Source organism: Hippoglossus hippoglossus, chromosome 13 (assembly GCF_009819705.1).
Source record: "Hippoglossus hippoglossus isolate fHipHip1 chromosome 13, fHipHip1.pri, whole genome shotgun sequence".
NCBI lineage: Eukaryota > Metazoa > Chordata > Actinopteri > Pleuronectiformes > Pleuronectidae > Hippoglossus > Hippoglossus hippoglossus.
Window position 1 is genome coordinate 8,160,327 of NC_047163.1, and position 14,833 is coordinate 8,175,159.

At 42.9% G+C, this 14,833-nt stretch overlaps 1 protein-coding gene across 1 annotated transcript in view; it reads left to right on the plus strand.

Annotated features, from left to right (window-relative positions):
* Positions 1 to 14,833, plus strand: part of dph1 (diphthamide biosynthesis 1) — a 50,811-nt gene that overhangs the window by 28,194 nt on the left and 7,784 nt on the right. Inside the window, exons 4-9 of the mRNA XM_034604629.1 lie at positions 817 to 938; positions 3,949 to 4,103; positions 5,814 to 5,935; positions 9,516 to 9,584; positions 10,247 to 10,403; positions 12,919 to 13,019. Coding sequence (XP_034460520.1) covers positions 817 to 938; positions 3,949 to 4,103; positions 5,814 to 5,935; positions 9,516 to 9,584; positions 10,247 to 10,403; positions 12,919 to 13,019 — 726 coding nt within the window. The remainder of the gene's footprint in view (positions 1 to 816; positions 939 to 3,948; positions 4,104 to 5,813; positions 5,936 to 9,515; positions 9,585 to 10,246; positions 10,404 to 12,918; positions 13,020 to 14,833) is intronic.

Here is a 14,833-nt window from a genome sequence, read left to right on the forward strand (position 1 = left end):
CATCGACCCATCTTTCTTCCTCCAGCTTCTGTTCATTTGCTCCTCCCGCTTGTTACTCTCTGCCTTTATTCATTTTATTTAGCCTTTATGGGTTTACGTAGCATTTTATTTGCCCATAAAGGGCGATAAAAGCAAGGGCTTGTTTTTCTGTAGTGCAATCAGCAATTTGTTCTAACAGGTCTGGGTCCACAGATGCCCGTGTAAATTGGTAGTTTTCCTCTCAAGAAGGCTATGAATATTTTTTTTCTATTACAGCCAGAAAGTGGAACATAAGGCCCACATGGTCTCTGCTATGCTCTCGCAACCTACTTGTGGCACAAAGCATCTAGTCTGCATGGGTTGTTCTCTGGCTGCAAGTACTAACTGTTGCTCAGGTTGTGCAGGCAGATGTGCTGTGAATCCAGGTCAGAGACAGACAGCAAGGCCCCTTCAAACTCCAATCAGTTGATGTGTACCAGTCGTAGCTCTCGTCCGTTAGAGCAGCTTACCCTCTGCGGTCAGGCTGACTGGTGACCTGTTAGCCCTCGTCTGGCAGGGCGTTAACTACCAGGCAGCTTTTGCCGCACTCGACCCAGTGGCTGCCGAGAAAGCAAAGCATCGTCTCACCCAGGCTGGCTGTGAGTCAGTCATTGACTAACGATGCGGTCAGATACTACATAGTGTAGTCCATTTGTAGCAAGTGGTTAGGAATTGATCTTATCCAGCTCTCTCATGATCACATCGTGCAGGGCATATTATGTGTATTGATCACTATACTAACAAACAACAGGATATGCATGTGGTCCATGACTGCCCTCATTCTCTGTGTCATGCCAGGTTCACGGAGGCGGACACCATCGTGATGGGGGACGTGACATACGGGGCCTGCTGTGTGGACGACTTCACCGCCCGAGCCCTAGGAGCCGATTTCATGGTGCACTATGGACACAGTTGTCTCAGTGAGTCCCTCTAACGAGTCTGCGAGCATGTTTGTCTCTCCGTCACTCTGCATGCAGATTGTACCAAGCTGAGGAATGTAAAGTTTTAACAAGCATCAAGGAATCCCACCTACTGAGAGGCAGGCTGCATGAAAAAGAAGTCGGACAGACGGTCTGACTTAAACACAGACAGACACAGAGATGGAGCTATTGATCAACGGAAAGCAGAACTAGTTAGTGCTGCCTGCCCAGCTCTAGTATGGAAGGCATAGCAGACCTTTGGAGCCTGGACATCACATTTACCCAGCAGATCAATGGGGAACATGCATTAGAGCAGTCCTTTGAAAACCTTGAGTAGCTCTTGAGGACCTTCACCCTCGCCCCCGCTGTCTGTCTCTCTCCAAACACGGGAGGAAATGCTAAATCAATAGTTTTGAAATATCCCTGCCAGAACAACCTCACCCCTCCTAAATACCAGGAATGACCAACAGAATTTTAATACACTGAAAAGCTCTCCCTGACTTTGTTTGGTGTTCGCCCGTGTTTGTGTGCACACTCATTGTTTGATATTCCTCGAGTGCCGGCGAGGACGTTTGCAAAAGAGATGAGATGTGAATCCTGCGTAAGAGCCGAGGAATCAAATAAAGGCAAAGAAATAGGCACTAAAGTAAAATTAGATGTTAATTGATGGAGTTTTCCTACCAGAACTGCAGATTTGTGTGTGTGTGTGTGTGTGTGTGCGTGTGCGTGCGTGCGTGCGTGCGTGCGCGTTTCTGACCTTCATCCCTCTTATCATGTGGACACCATCTGAACTGTGTCCCAAGATGTCAGACACCTGTGGGAGATTAAAGACACGGTGTTGTGGCTGACTCACAGAGAAACCGCCTCTCCCGCTCTCTTTTATTTCCCTTTCATTTCCCCTGTGGTATCACCTTTTGAATATTGGTGTCATCTCGTCTTTTGTCTTCATAAAAGCAACAAGGCAATAACAGTGTCATCATAAAACCAAGTTTTATATTTATAGGGAGACTGGGAATTGATTTAACCATACTGGCACTTGCATATCATTATGATTAGTCTGAACAAAAAAAAAAGACCAAGATAAAAAGTGACACGGGTGAGATTGAGTAGGCGAGAAAGAGAAATAAACCAAAAATAAAACCTATGTTTATTTGCCATTTATTTATTTAATAAGGATAATTATCTAAAATGGAAAAAGCACGGGGGTAAAAAAAAAAAAAAAAACTGGCAAGACGTTGCTCAGATAAAGCCAGGCCAGCTGTCACAGCTTTAAGTATTACTAGACCATCTTCCCCATCACAAACAGATCTGCACTATTTTGGTGGCATGATTCATTTTCAAGAAGAGCTTCATGAAACAAAACATAGCCAAGGCACAACCAACTTGCATTTTTAAGAATTGGATATAAACCAAAGGGGCAGTTAACATTCATATATCCATTACTTAATATTTATGCTATTCTGCTACACACATTGATTTCGTAGCTTCATTCATGCAAAATTTGCAGCCGAGTGAAATAAAGGTTGGATTCTGGTTGAACTGCCAGACATATTATTATTATAATATAGATGTGTGCTCATCTATATAGAGTGGAACCAGTTTGTGAGATATCGATTTGTTAACAGGCCAGAACACCATTATGTCCAACCTTCTCTTAGTCCCACCTATTATGACCGTGGCTGCAAATTTGTTTGCGTGGACACTAATAAGCAGCTGCACTGAGTGACATTATCGCTATAACGCACAAATGAACAAAACCCATTGATGGCGAAAGCGAGTCCTGTCCGTCCCATTGACTGTGTCTCTAATTGCAGCGTCTAAATGCTCTCGGGCTACCATGCTAATGTGAGCACCGATCGATGTCACTCTCCGTTGCCCTTTTACGTTCTCGAGTGCCTATAAACACACAACAGACAGCTGTTAGTCTTAGTCCGGTTTTTTTTTTTACTCAACCCTCTCAACCCCTTTTAGCCTCATGATATATTTAACTCCTTGGTTTCTCACTCGTCATGTGGCTCGCGGCGAGCTCACCTTTTTAAGTACCTATCCATCCCCATCCCTTCCCTCTCTGCAGAGATGTGAGCCCATTCATCACGTCTGTTGCCTGTTAATTGACAACCCACCCCCAACCCTCAAATGCACACACACACACACACTATCCCATTACTTTTTCCACTCCTCTCCTCCATGCCTCATCTTTTGGATTTTATACAGTACATTATTAAATCACCTACCCCCTTCCATAAATTGAATTTCAATGTTTTTCACTACTTTCAGAGGGATTTCCTATTTCTCACATTCTTCAATTCTGTTTCCATCCTATCTGCCATCACTTCTTTGTAAACATATGTATCTCACAGCTCTTCAGTCTCTCCCAGTCTCCTCCTCACTATTCACTCCCTATTTTCTACCCTCTTGTCATGCTTTGCTATCTCCTATCTCTCTCTCCCTCAGTGTTGCTGTAATCTAGGCCATCAAGAGAGCTGCATTTGCTTATAAAACATTTGCATCGTAGTGGGCCATTTGCGTAATTACAAAAAAAAAAAACCCTTGCTCCTGATCTGCAAATTAAATGTAACACCAGAGGACGAATAATTATGATTATCAATTCTTCGTCCTTATCATACCCCTCTCCCCCTTGTTCTTGGACTCTCACCCATTTTCTCAGCATCTATATCAGCGCTTCTCTCTCTCCTTGGCGCTTGTGCATCGTAAATGGCCTGTGAAATTAATGGCATTAATAGTAATCGCATGTGTCCTTCTCCTTCCCTAAATAATTGAGGTCTTCGCATGAGTTCCTGTGTGTGTGCCGGAGACTCACACAGAACGGGTTTCAGTTATAGCACACGTGTGCCTCCTGCGAGCTATACACGCGTGCACCGCGGTCCCATATAGATGTTTCGCACGTTAATGTTTGAGGTGCCATAAATAGTGTACATACCACAGGCTTACCTGACATAACAGAGTGAATAATTCATCCGTTTTTCCTTTGTCTCTGTTTTTCCTGCAGTCCCCATAGACTCCACAGCAGGTATCAAGATGCTCTATGTGTTTGTGGACATCCAGATGGACAACGCACACTTCCTGGACACGGTCAAGTTCAACTTCACTCCCGGACAATCCCTGGCACTCGTTAGCACGATTCAGTTTGTGGCAGCACTGCAGGTGATTGAACACCAGGGCCTGTATATGACTGTATGTGGTGTGCATGAGTCCATTTTTGTGTTAGACTGTGTCCGTAGTCAAGTATTTTGTGTACAGAACAGTATGGGATCACATGCGCACGCACACACACACAGGCACATACATACATACATTGTTATTCTTCTAGGTTTTTGTACAGTGAACTTTTCCGAGTTCGTGGCGTTCATGAACAAGCTCACACACCACACTTAAGATCAGTTCAAGAGTGGGTTTTAGAAATCCAGCAGCAGTTATTTTAGATCTGAAAGGTGGAATGACCTTGGAAGGCCTCTCGGTTCAGCGTCGTGCTCAGCTGCTCTTTACATAAGCAGCAGCAGCAGCAGCTATAGCAGAACACACGTTTTCTCCTATACTGCCTTCTGCAGCTCTCGCTGTGTTGCACCAACACCACTGTGGGCCTTCACTAATGTAACCACTGTTTATTTTAAAACCACGCTCTGCTTGTGTGGGTCATAATTTATGTTGTGGTGTTTGAGTGTATCCATCCATGCATATGTATATGTATATGTGTTTGTAGTCGTGTGCTTTATGTGCTGTATGTGTGCCTCCGTCTCCATCTCATGTCTCGTGCTGTGTGGGCTTGTTGAGGTTGCACAGTATGGGCGAGAGGAGCTGGGAGTTCATCTGTATTCCCTGTTGACCACCTTAAATTAGCTTTAAACCGTTCAATTTATTCTTCCACCTCCGAGCGCACCAATTTTTTTTGTTCTCCTTGCTGGAACCGCTTCTCATCTTCTCACCTTGCTATAATAAATGTGAGAATTTTGAAGAGGTCAATTTTAGAGCTCTCTTTTCAGAAATTATTTATTTCCCTAATGGTTTTGAATCATAAAAGGGAGTTATATACATTCTTTATTAGTATGTTATGCATGTTGCTGGATAGTGAATGAAGTTTCTGAGAGAGTTAATGACCCCTTCAGGGTCACTGTTGGGGCCACACTTTACTGTCATCCTTTCTGCCTTTTCTATTTCTTTAATTGGCCTCTCTTCATCCTTTATCTTTTTAACTACTTCATCCTCGTTTTCCTTCTGGATACATATCCCATATATTATGTCTTGATTGCATCAATTTTCTTTTTCCTCTGTTTCTTCTCTTAGTAGTTCTTTAGTCTTTATAACAAAAGGAGAAAAATGATTAGTCCCAGACACTGTGTTATGATGAATATGAAACAGGCTGAGATTGCCCATATTTAAAGTTTTTTGCTGGCCTTCATCATCGACTATTTAAAGATGGACGTCATGACTGCTCCTAAAAAGTGAAACCAAATCATCTTCATCACCCCTTAGTGGCTGGCTGCAGTATAGGTCATTAACACCATCTCCTCCATGTCAGTGGATGTGACATGGACCATAAAATGTTTCTCAAAGTTGATTTCTGTCATTTTAGGGAGTTCTTAACACTATGAGGTTTGTTCAAGTGTTCACTGTCCAGTAAGTTTAGATTTAATCGATATAAATTTCCTAATTGACAGCTGAGACTGGCTTGCTATTCATCGAGCACATGTGTACAAGTTATGAATAACATCTAAATCTATAGTAATACTTAGAGAAAATCGCTTACAGCAATGCAAACTGAGGGCAACTTGAAAACATGGGAGAAGTTTAAAGATGAGATACACAAAACCTGTGAATCTCTAACTTTCTTTCTCTCTCCCCTCCTCCATGTTACAGGCTGTGAGTGCAGTGCTGAAGTCAGAGTATGACATCCTGGTCCCACAATGTCGACCCCTTTCACCAGGAGAAATTTTGGGCTGCACCTCCCCTCGCTTGGACCGTCACGTCAACGCCATAATGTAAGAAATCTCCTTCCTCCTGTCTTCCTCCTCATAGTTTCAACCCAGGCCCTGTCGTTTCTTCCTGTTCGTTAGCGGAGATATCCAGATATACAAAGACAGCCAGCCTTGACTCATCCAGTCACAGCCCCCTCCCACTGTGGGCTACAATAATTACCCCTGCCATTACCATGCCCACCCATGTGACACGTGGAATAATCAGTATGACATCACACCAGTCACACCAGACATAGCTAACAGTGACAACTAGTCATGTCTCTGTGCTTCCGATCAGGCTTCTGTTACATCCAGCCAGAAACAGCCAGATGCTGATCTACGATGGCAAGGCTAAAAATACCGTCACACTGTGGAAAGCATTGAATTGTAAAAAGCCAGACAGACGCAGACACTTCTGGTTGTTTCAAAGCTTCCACAATACATCCACATGCCTGCCAATTTTCCAGGTTTTAGCAAAGTATCACCCCCACTGTTGAAATCAATAAACGCCTGTAATTTAGTTTCCGCCTGTCTGATCGTCTGTGGATTTCCCCTTAATTTCCTGTAATTTGGGGGAAAAGTTGTTTAGAGTCTTCAGTTTCTTTCTGTGAACATAAACACGGTGTCAACGTGATGATTATCAAACTGTGCTGCAGGGAGGAGTCCGCTCCGGCAAAGTAACAGGTCCAGGCACCAATCAACCTTTCATGCAGCTCTACGGTATCTTGCGCTCTATGGTGCTCTGCGAGTTGAAGGAATTCCCCGAGTATAATTAGTTCAATTATATCTAGGTGCTTCAACCCGAGTACGTCTGATCCGCACACATCTGCCATGTGATTAAAACCTTCCGGTGCATGACATAAAAAAACGTCGACACAAGGACAACCTTTGCTGCAGAGGTAATGTGTGTCTTTGCTCATGTGAAGGAAGTAAAAGGGTTAGGGTACACATCACCTACTAATTTAATGTGTGTTGTCTTTGATGTGTGAGTCGGGGTGTGTAGGGGTGCGATGGGAGAGAAAATCGATTCGCCTGCCTGAGAGTCGGTGCGCTGCTCTCTCTCCCCCTGTCCTCCCTCCCTCTCTCTGATGTGTCTTCACACACATATTCAGTGCTCTTATATTTGTGCACTTTACCTTAATTAATTGATTATCCTCTATCTCCAACAAAGGCTGCACATAACAAGCTCTTTTTAGGAGTGCAGGGTTTTGTTCATCACCTTTAAAACGACACTAAATTCATTTTTAACATTGGGTTATCTTAACCTTAATTAGCAATTAGTCAGTCCTCCAAAAATGTTATATGCACAAGTTATAATTGCATTTTTACCAAAGCTTTGAACTACTTGAACATTATGGAGAATGAGCAGGGGTCCATTAGTTTTTGAGGTTTGTCTGGAAGCTTCAGAAAAGGGCCCAAGTCTGTCTCATTTTATAATGAAGTATTTTAGTAAGAAGTAGGATGTATTCTTAAAAGCACAGAAGTTCATTGGAAAGAGCTATAAGAAATGATCTGGAGACCATTTCTAACCGCCGCCTCTTCTCCTGCTCTCCATCATAATAGAACATTATGAAGATGAAAATGTGAAGATTGGGTGTTGCATAACTCAAAGACATTTACCATTATAGCGACAGCGCTTTTTACACTGAACAATAGAATATGGATGGAAGGACTGTGATCGTAGAGGGAGCTGCAGTCGAGCAAGCCTCTTAAAGCTGCAGAGAGCGGAGGACAGCTGTGGCTGAAGTGCAGCATTGTTGGGAGCGTCATCGTGTGAAGGCCTTGGATGTTGCTAAGCAAAGAGAAGCTCTGCTCAAGTTCATTATGTGTTTTTGTTCAGTGTTTTTTCTTGCACACACGACCACTGGAAGAAATATAGGTGAGGGCAAGTAGCCACAAATACACCGAAAAATACATTCACAGCAATATAAGTTTAGGAATAAAGATCAGTTCCTTTGTTTCTAAGATCAAAAAATGAATATTAGACTAGAGTTCAGAATTTCAGCTTCTGTTTCCTTGTGTTTACCAGAAGTGATTAACAACGTATTTGTGAAATACTATATATAATACTCATTGCCACTAGATGTCACTAGCACCAAAACGAGTGCTTCATCAGCCATTCTCACCTCATCCACGTGTTGTCAGTAAGATGTTATGAAGCCCAGTGTCAGCGGCTCCTAAACGCACAACCAGAAGCGCAGCTGAAAAAAGTTATTGCAATAGGAGAGCAAACAAAATAACAATCCAGCTCGCTATGGTGCAGACTGTTAAAATGGATCTGTTGCATCTCATCTGTGGTTTGTGCTCCCGTCAGTGTCACAGCCTCCATATCAGATGCTTTGGTCAGTAAATGTGTTTAAGTTAATTTGGGGCTGCATTCACTCTTGCAGGACCAGACTGGCTACCCAAGTCATACCAGCTAGATTTGTTGTGTCATGGCTCGGGCTCGCACGGCTGTTCCTGGGACAGGCTCACTGATCTTTATTGATGATGTAACTCATGTTGGAAATAACTCAGAAACAGAAACATTTTGTCGGCCAGTTTACGGAGGAATGCATCTAAACGTATCTGCAGGATTTCCATCATGACCCAAAACCCTATAAAGGACTTCATCAGGGGGGGAAATAAGTGGGAGGAAAGTCAATAACTGGACCTTAACCTAACAAAGCAGCACCTCCTGTGAAGAGGAGACTGAAGAGAGAACCGCCTGAAACAAACAAGAACTGAGAGAGGCGGCAGTAAAAGGCTGGACAAGCATCGCATATGAATAATACAACAGTTTGTAGATGCTAGTGGCTCACAGGCCTGATGCAGTTAATCTAAATGTTATTCACTTTGAGTTGCATTACTTTTTCTTCCAGAAAACCAAAGTAAGTCTAATGTCCTTAGTTGTTGGAAAAAAAGTTAATCTAACTACCGGGGAAAAGAAAAGAGTTTAAGTTCTGAACTATTGTCTCGTATTCATCATTTGATCTTAAACCCAAATGTCAAACAGAAACAAATGAAGGACCTTGTCGATCCAACAGCTTTGGAGGGGACCTGCGTTTCAAACCACCCACACGTCTGTTCTCAGCTGCTCTAAACACTGACCAATTAGTGGGTTTAATTCCATGTTCTGTCTCAGTAGGCCTAATGAGACTGTGCAGTAATGAGTGGGGGTACCGACCTGAGCCCCCTCTCACTAACAGCAAGATTCCTCTCAGCATCACCCTGAGAGGGGGCTTCATGTAAGAGGGCTCTGCCTGAGCTTGTGTTTGCAGGCACCAACATGCCTCAGTGTACTTATGGTTTGTGAACTCTGCCGCCGCTTTTCCTCTGGTGAATCCAACGCACCAGACCCGGGGTTAATTGGAAGGACTCGGATTGTCTGTAAACACCATGCTTCAGTCGTCGGGGTCATATTATTCCTGGATAGCAGAGATGGGCAGGACCCCAGGCTCAGGCCTCCTGCCTCTGTATCTCCAGGGAAATAGTCAGAATGGGAGAATAATAGGCCAGTGTTTATTATGATTGCACATTCAACACTGTCTAGAGGGGCTTCACTTCGCACAAATTATTTCTTTTCTTTACCTTGAACATTGCATTGATTGGTGTTTTTCTCTAGTTATCTGGGAGATGGAAGATTTCACCTGGAGTCAATTATGATTGCAAACCCAGATATCCCTGCCTACAGGTACTGTGAGACAAAGTGCCACCATTTGTACTCAGGTTGTTGCATTTCTCTGTAATTTATACACTGACAACATCAACAATATGTTCCACTCACACACAATTTGGGAGCAACGGAGAGAAAGTATTTGAAATGCAAAAGGTCAATGAAGAGAAAAGTAAACAACACATTCAAAAACATACCCATTGAGATGCTTCCAAGAATGTTTTCTACGTAGATAAGTGTTTTATTATACTACTCAAATTTTTAAAAGTCCTTTGCTGTCATAATTACCTTATTACAGTGACCTCATATAGTGAGGATAAAGTTCTTATTTCCTATGAGGTCTTGTTTGTATGCAGAGTGAAATCGTGTTGTTCTAGACATATGCTCCACCACACAGATCACAGGCCTCCCTCATAAACAAGATTCTAATCTCAAGTGAGACCCTTGTACCGAAGAAAAGGAGATTAGATTCTCAAAAATACCTCCATTTTCACCAAGATACACTGACTGCTGTCATACTCGATGGTTTTGTCATGATTGGATTTGTTCATCTCTTCTTGCATTTCTATCTCCAAGATAGATACTGGAACAATAGGTAGTAATGTGTATTATAAGGTTTGTCTGTTAATGTCTACGTGCACATTTCATTGAAGTCTGTGTGCATTTGTGTTGCTTTGTAGATATGACCCGTACAGTAAGGTTTTCTCCAGGGAGTACTATGACCACGAGGCCATGCGTGCCTTAAGACTCCAGGCGGTCGAAAAGGCTCGTTCGGCCCAGAGATGGGGCCTGATCTTGGGCACGCTGGGCCGACAGGGCAATCCCAAAGTCCTGGAGGTGAGTGACTCCTCCATCCTTTCAACGTGTCTGCTTGTCCCGAGGCCTCTTATGCAACGGCTTGTAATATTTTTTTCAGATTGGTGACATGAAGTGCTAATAGGACAGGCAGTCTTCACTCCAGGAGCTTATTATTTCACATTTAGGATGATGCAGCCGAACAGCCATAGATATTCTATCCTTCATCCCACTGTTGGCCTCAAGGTTTGCTGCTCTGGATGTCAATTTAAGCAAAATTGGCCACGTCAATGAGAAATGATCAAATATGAATAAATATTTAAAAGCCAAAAACATACTTTCCGCTTTCTCCTTCAAGTGAATGTGAAAGTCGTCTCTGACTCTTGGTACCCGCTCTGTAAGATTTAGAAAGAGATAACACTTTCTATCCAAGGCTCTGATCAAAGTTGCTCTTTGTATGTATCAGTTGTTCACGTCAGTTCAGAATCAGAAGTCGTAAATTGTATGTACGCGCACACTCTCACACGCTTGTCCATTAGGTGTAGACTCGTAAATCTTTACAAGCAGAAGTCTGAGGGTATCAATCGATTGACCGAGAAGCTCCGTCTGGTCGCTCCGAACCCGCAGCTGCTCCTCCACGCCTGTTCTATATCGCTCTGTTCATTCTTTCTTCTTTGTTTTATATGCCTGCATTTAGTATTTCTGTAATTTTTCGGTTCAGATTTGTTTTGCGTTTGCCTTCTTTACATGATCAAGTCTGAAATTAATGTAAATAACATCATGCACCTCCACTTGAACAAAAGAAAAAAGGTTTAAAATCGCACCATACCTAGATTTATCACTCACTGTGAGCCTTATATTGTTGTGCTCCTGTTTCTATATAACCAGTCCTCACAGATGAAGTTAGCAGTCATGTATACATTCCAACCAGAGAGTGAAAATGGGATGGATTAAGAAGAAAATCTGTTTAAACAAATAGACCAGCTTTCCCATAGTGATCTGCTGTAGTGTAGTGTGTTAAATAAGGAGATAGCGCTTCCTGCGATAAGAGCACAGTCGAAGAAATGTCTCGTGACACTCAAGGACAGTAGATATAAGAAAACACGCACACCTTTATCTCACCAAAGGAACATTTTGTTTCTCAGCCACCTGCATTCCTGAATAAAACCTTCGCCAAAACCGCCAAGGCAGAGGAGCAGAGTGTCTTGAACTGGCATTTTCACTTACTGATTAATTACATGAACCCGTGCGTCTGGATGCGAGGGGTCCGATGCATATTCAAATGTCAAGCAAAGCTGAGGGCTAAAAACTGGCAAGGAAAACTGGCCTTATTGGTTTTTTTTCCTTGTGTGTGTGTGTGGTTATAAAGGTTTACGATTGTATCCCTCGTGATGTTGTGTAAGAATAGAGTGAAAGCTCTGTGTGTATCCTCAGCAACAATCAAAGTGTGTCCTCGGTGGATTGTGCTTGGCTTTGCTTTGTTTCCAGTCCTGTGATCTTTATGGACATAGTTTCTAGGCACACCCAAGGAGTCAAGACGTGTGTGTGTGTGTGTGTGTGTGTGTGTGTGTGTGTGTGTGTGTGTGTGTGTGTGTGTGTGTGTGTGTGTGTGTGTGTGTGTGTGTGTGTGTGTGTGTGTGTGACTGTGACTGTAGGACTTTCTCTTTGCTGATGATGTAGTTCTGTTGGCTTCATCAGGCTGTGACCTCCAGCTCCTTACTGTAACAATTTACTGTTGAGTGTGAAGTGATTGTCAGCACTTCTTTCTGAGGGTACTTTACTTTTCAGGAACAAAAACAGAACAAAACGTTTGGGAATTAGTTGCTCAAATATCACTTGATCTTGTTTATCCGCGAGTGTACGATGTTCTATGAGATTGACAGGTGGATTGTGTCAGCAATAAAGTGCTGGATTTTCATGAAGAGGGAGCCTGAAGCAAAGCTGCCCTCTCCTATAGTTTCAACTCTGGGTAATTACTGCAAGAAAGTGGCAACCAAACAGTTTCCTGCTCTACATCTGGGTCCAGGTAGTGAAAGGTTGAGGTGATTGAACATCCGTAAAGAAGTAGAACCACAGCCTTTGTTGGGATCTTATCTGGATACTTCTCTGTGGAGCCATTAGGCCAGAGCCAGCTGGACAGAGATCCAGAGAAAGTCCCAGAATATGCTGGAGGGATTACACACCCTGACTTGGCCTGAGAGCACCAGGAGGAGCTGAAGGACTTCTGGCGAGGAGAGGGATTTGTCTGTTACCTTCCTTAACTTTCTCTCAGCACAATGTAGGCTTGGGTAAGCAGCAGAAAATAGATGAATGGATATATGAGGGTTCAGAAAGTGAGAGCTGGCTAAAAAAGTCTTTCTGGTAAGATTGACTGTTGATCAAAAACGTTCGGATGACCCTTAGGAATGCTCAAAGCATTGTGTGTGTTGGGGGGAAGTCATGGGCTATGTGATCTGCTACTTAGCATTTAATGCAGTGGAGTTTCTACTAAAGGCAGAGTTGTGTTTGATGGTTTGACAACTGGTACATTTACTTGACCTTCTTTTTCTTCCTATAGCACCTGGAGTCCAGGCTTCAGTCGTTGGGCAAGTGCTTCACTCGAGTGCTCCTGTCTGAGATTTTCCCCGGCAAGCTGGATCTAATGTCAGACGTAGATGCGTGAGTATGAAGATACACACACACACACACACACACACACACACACACACACACACACACACACACACACACACACACACACACACACACACACACACACACACACACACACACATAGATCAATCAAACACAACATCCCCTGTTTATGTATTGTGGCATTCATGCACATCTATGTTTGGCCATGTGCTGTTGGCCCCTGTAAATAAACACCAAGCCTTGCAGAAGCAAACCCAAATGTTGTTTCTCATCAGAACATGAATACAAACAAAATGACCAAGACAACACCTTCTGCTGGTTTACAGCCATGCACGAGGAAACCGAGGGACAATGCATGTGAACATTTTACTGGTGTGTTTTATCTCCATTAAGGAGTTTTCTCATCTATGTCTCTTTCTTAGTTAGTCTATTTATTTGTCTGCAGGTTAACACAAACAGTAGTAAACTGGTTTACATCAAACTTGGGGGAGCGATGGAGTATGAACCTATTAAATTTGAGCACAGATCAGAGTAGATCCAAAAAACTAAATCACTTTCCTTTACTAACTCAGCATTTTCAACATCTTTGTCAATTGCTCAGGAAATAACATTTAGATCTTGATGTTTATGTTGTTGACATCTATAGGTTTGTACAGTTTAGTGCCGATTAGCAGACTCCTTTCCTTCTCCCTATGATGAAAGCAAGACAGACGTGTGGGATTGTTTGGCCTTGAGGTTCTGAGGTACGCTCTCTGCTGAGTGCCATTCTGGTTTGCACTGAAAGACTTGAAGAGTTTCTTATTCGTGATCGGTTTTCCTTGTCCGCCTGCCGGCTTCCCGCACCATTAAAGTTTCAATTAGTCCATTTTCTTCCGCATGAAACTGAAAAACGTCTTCCTTTGACTCATCGTTTTCTTTCTTTCCTAATTCTTACTTATCGATGTGTGTGTTTTTAATAAAGCTGGGTAATATATCTTTCCCTTTATGGACCCCGGCAGAGATATTATGATCAACAGCAAGTAGTCACCTAGATGTTGCATTTGAAAAATATTCTGCAAGCATCATTAGATCATCGCATAATTGGAGAGTCGGCATATTTTGCCTGTGCACACGATAATGAGGAGCTTCATAAACAAAATTGACATTCATGTCTTGGTCACATCCCATAGTTTTTCCTTTGTAGCAAAAGCAAATGGTCCAGTGTAATTAACTCGGATGCTTGATACAGTTCACTTATCATAGACACTCAGGGCGTAGAAAAGACATTTATGCATGAAGAATCAGTTAAAATGCTTACTTTTCACTGTGCTGTCACAATAAGGCTGAGCATAATAAAAAACAAAAACAAAATTAGACTTGCCCTCGCCCAAGATGGATTTTTATTTATTCATTTTACCTTTAGGCTCCAAATTCTTTCTTTTTTAAAATTAAAATATTTTGCCTTGTACCTGAAAACAAAGAAACCGCAAACACTTTCACATCACACATCATAAACACTTAGCCCGTCCCTCGTGTACCAAGAAATTATTAGCGAAGTGAGACGTCACTGATGCACACGTGGATCTCGTCATTAATACGTGGTCATTATAATCACAGTGGCAGCGACTGAATTATTCTGCACCAATTTAACGCTGTACTTCAAGGAAAAGTGCTCAGGCTTGAAGGTGCAGTTTCTCTGATTTATTTGACCTCCAGCCACAAGAGCAGAGGTGAAGACGGCCAAGGGATTAGTGAGACACTGATGTGCAACAGCTCCAGTCACACTCGCATGCAGGCACTCACATGGTCCCACACACACACACGCGCGCGCGCGCACAAACATGCGCTCCCCACACTCC